Genomic DNA, 3,907 nt, shown 5'->3' on the forward strand with positions numbered 1-3,907 from the left:
TTATTATTATTATTATTATTATTATTATTATTATTATTATTATTATTATTATTATTATTATTATTATTATTATTATTATTATTTTGATGACGGTTAGTTGGCAGAACCACTTGGGCGTCGGAATAAATCCTTTGTGTCGTCTTTACGTTTTAAGATTAAATCCTCTCGAGATCAACTTTTCTTGTCATTTCAGGGTCGATAAAATAAAGTACCTTTCAAATACTGGTATCAGTGGTATCGACCAACCGCTTCCCTTTCAAACTGCTAGCATTTGCCTAAATGTGAAACCATTGTTGTTATTGCTGTAATTGTTGCTGCTGTTGTTGCTATGCTGTTGATGCTGTTGCTGCTGCAGTCTTCTTTTTGCTTCGTAATTGATTTTGTGTAGATCCGGGTCCTCGCTATAAACATGTAGCACTTTGGAGATGATGTCACTTGAGTGACATATAATATGCGAACTGCTCTCAGTAGCGTGATCTTTTGGATTATCTAAATATTAATCTTGGCTGACATAGTACTGATAAACTTTTTGTTTTTTTCTTCTTTTTCATTTATTCTAAAAATCTAATTACCATTCGTATTATATCAGTTTCTATAATCTATACCTTGCCAATTTCAATCTCATGGTCTTTTAGAGTGATTAGATTCTTTATGACTTTCACAAATTTGTACATTTCCGATTATATTTCTATGTCAATATACAAGGACCTGTTCTTAAAAGCGATGTCTAGTTTCTTGGCTTTTATATTTCTATGTGGATGAGCAAGTCCTAGAGACTGGTGATATCGTTCTTATCAGAGACTATTTGACTAATGAGTGAATTATTTCTAAGTTGTCTCGATCTTGTAAACTCCTGTATATTTTCCTGTATACCGCTGCGCTGTTCAGTCTATGAATGTATTCGACAGTTGCTAATTCTATGGATTCAGGGGCGGTGTTAATAGTTTCTTCATACTTTCTGAATATCTTACATTGTTGGCATATTCCGTCCTTAAAGAAGCAATAATTACATTCTATTCGCTAGACTCTAGATTCGTTTTCTATAGTGACTCGTTGCCTTTCAGCCTCTGCTTTTAATCTCCTAAGCAACTAGTGTCACTTCAGTTAGTTCACCTCTTGTACCCTTTTCAAATAATTACCGACCTTTATAGCGTATTTTAGAATTTCAAAATTTTCCGCTAACCTCAGTCTTTAGCAAAAACAAGCAATTGAGTGAAGCGGGTAGCTTCATTCAATTGGGGATTTTTGCTATTGGGGTACTTGGAGCAAAAAGTTTTATCTTCAATTATGTTGAGTTCTTTTTTTTCCATGGTATAGATTTGTCGTTTTATAACATGGAGGAGTAGGTCATCTGTATTTTCTAAGTATATCTCAAATTTAGTAGTAATAGTCTTGAAATACATTTCAAGTTAGAATGAACTTCGTACTCCTGAAACCTTTGGTAGGCGCAGTCTGTTGACATATACTTTTGGATCGTGCATTTTCTGTATGACCAGCACTGTTCTTGTTATGGTTTCCAGTCTCTCGGTGTTCTGTTTTCAGTTGATAATGCTGAAAGTGTACGTCACTAACATGTACTACTTTGCTGTTAATAGCTTTAAACCAGTTACCGGACTTGATTTCGTTCTTTAATACCATATGCGCTCTCTTGGTGCACTCTGTATGGATAGGTCTCGTTGAGTTAAATTATTGTTGTGTAGATTTTGAAGGTCTTGAAAATTTTCTTTAACCAGCAGCTTGGAATGTTGTCATTGCTTTCATGTAGTCACTCCAAGCTTTTTCCAGAAATGAGTAACTTCTTTCTTGATGGAGTAGAATTTGAGGTTTACAATTTGCAGGAGTGGGTCATCTATGTTTTCTATTTATATGTCAACCCAAATACCGATAGTCTTAACGATTATTTGGAGTTAGAATAATCTTCGTTCAAGTACAAGATGATAGATACAATCTGTTGATATCTCCTTTTTGGTCATTACACCTTCTCTATAATGAATATTGTCTATTCTGGTGTTATTGTCTTAGTTCCTTGATGCCATTCTGTTTTATACGATGTTGTACAAGCTACATATTGCCATGTTCGACTTTTCCATTTTTTCTCTGTGAACTTCGATTACAACACTTCCTTTTAAGTTAGTGCCACTGTCCCCTTGCCAGTGATCAATGGTTGCTTTAGAATCCCACAATATATGATTTATTAGTTTACTACTTCAAAATAATCTTGTATATATCATGAATAAGTATCAATATTTCAATCTTCTTTTCTACGACTAATTCCCTTCTTTTGTTTTTACTTTATTATTTTACAGTGTGTGACAAGCCAGTTGATGTAGTATTTTTGGTGCAGGCCAGTGCTATTGGCGAAACGCAATTTGATGAATTGAAAACTTTCGCAACGGATTTTACTGAATCCTTTACCTTGAGCTTGTATTCGGCACGAATGAGCCTTCATACGTTTACGGTTCACAGATTCTCTTTCGGTGTAAGGAATTCAGATGATCCATTACATGTACAGAAAGCTGCAAAGACATTACAGTACGTCAACGAAAGTACCTCTTCACTCTATAATATTTTCTATTACCTGAATAAGTACAAACAAACAATCTTGAATTTGAGACACCCCATAAAAGATCATAGTGCTGTTGTTCTATTCGTTGGAAGCAACCTAATTCATGAAACACAATCAAAGAATATGATTAAAACACTAAATAAAGCTGGCTTCAATATCTATATAGTAGCAATTGGAGAAAATGCTAATGAAAAACAGCTGCGGAATATTATCGGCCAAACAAATACCAGTAATTTGATGTTCGCTAAGAACTTTTATGAATTAAACAATATAAAGCTCCAAATTTTAAAGAAAGCGTGCTCTGGTAAGCTTTTCAGTTGACTTTTTTTTTAAATATCGAGTCCTTATCTATATACTTTTCTAAATTTATATCTATTTATAATTTTACAGGGCATTGTTCCCTTCGCGTTAGCTCTGCTTAACTGAATCATGCAGATCTGTGAGAAATGATACAGAAAGAACAAAACTTTTTCTTTTAAATATCATTTATTTATTCGTTATACATAGGAGTGGCTGTGTGGTAAGAAGCCTGCTTACCAACCACGTGATTCCGGGTTCAGGCCCACTGCGTGGCACCTTGGGCAAGTGTCTTCTACTATAGACTCGGGCCGACCAAAGCCTTGTGAGTGGAGTTGGTAGACGGAAACTGAAAGAAGCCTATCGTATATATGTATACATGTATGTGTGTATATGTTTGTGTGTCTGTGTTTGTCCCCCCAACATCGCTTGACAACCGAGGCTGGTGTGTTTACGTCCCCGTAACTTAGCGGTTCGGCAAAAAGGACCGATAGAATAATAAGTACTAGGCTTACAAGGAATAAGTCCAGGGGTCGATTTGCTCAACTAAAGGCGGTGCTCCAGCATGGCCACAGTCAATTGACTGAAACAAGTAAAAGAGTAAAGAGAGAGTATACATTTCTTTTTACTTTGGCGAAGGGAAAACATCACCTTAAGATTTGTCCTTTACTTGCAGTGCTTGCCTCAAATATCCAGAATTGATTTTGCAAAGTGGAGTTGTTACAAAATCCATAAATACAACAATTTCGTAAAACATAGTATTTTAATTAACCTAAAAATAGTCTCAGCATAGATAGATAGATAGATAGATAGATAGATAGATAGATAGATAGATAGATAGATGGATGGATTGATAGATGGATGGATAGATAGATATCAAAACAAGGAGAAATTTATAAGGGATTGGTAGTTCAAGCGAAATACTTGTAAAACTTTCTGCACCAGGCTTCTAATAGAGTCTTGTGATCGCGATCCTGAAGTCCAGTTAATCCAAATCAAAGCCCATCTAACAGCCATTGATATATATATATATATATATATATA

General features: G+C 34.9%; 1 protein-coding gene across 1 annotated transcript in view; it reads left to right on the top strand.

Annotated features, from left to right (window-relative positions):
• LOC128247369 (zonadhesin-like) overlaps nt 1-3,907 on the top strand; it is a 60,192-nt gene that overhangs the window by 25,176 nt on the left and 31,109 nt on the right. The window contains exon 8 of the mRNA XM_052966739.1: nt 2,307-2,870. Within this exon, the coding sequence (XP_052822699.1) occupies nt 2,307-2,870 (564 nt within the window). The remainder of the gene's footprint in view (nt 1-2,306; nt 2,871-3,907) is intronic.

This window comes from Octopus bimaculoides, chromosome 3, assembly GCF_001194135.2.
Source record: "Octopus bimaculoides isolate UCB-OBI-ISO-001 chromosome 3, ASM119413v2, whole genome shotgun sequence".
Lineage (NCBI taxonomy): Eukaryota > Metazoa > Mollusca > Cephalopoda > Octopoda > Octopodidae > Octopus > Octopus bimaculoides.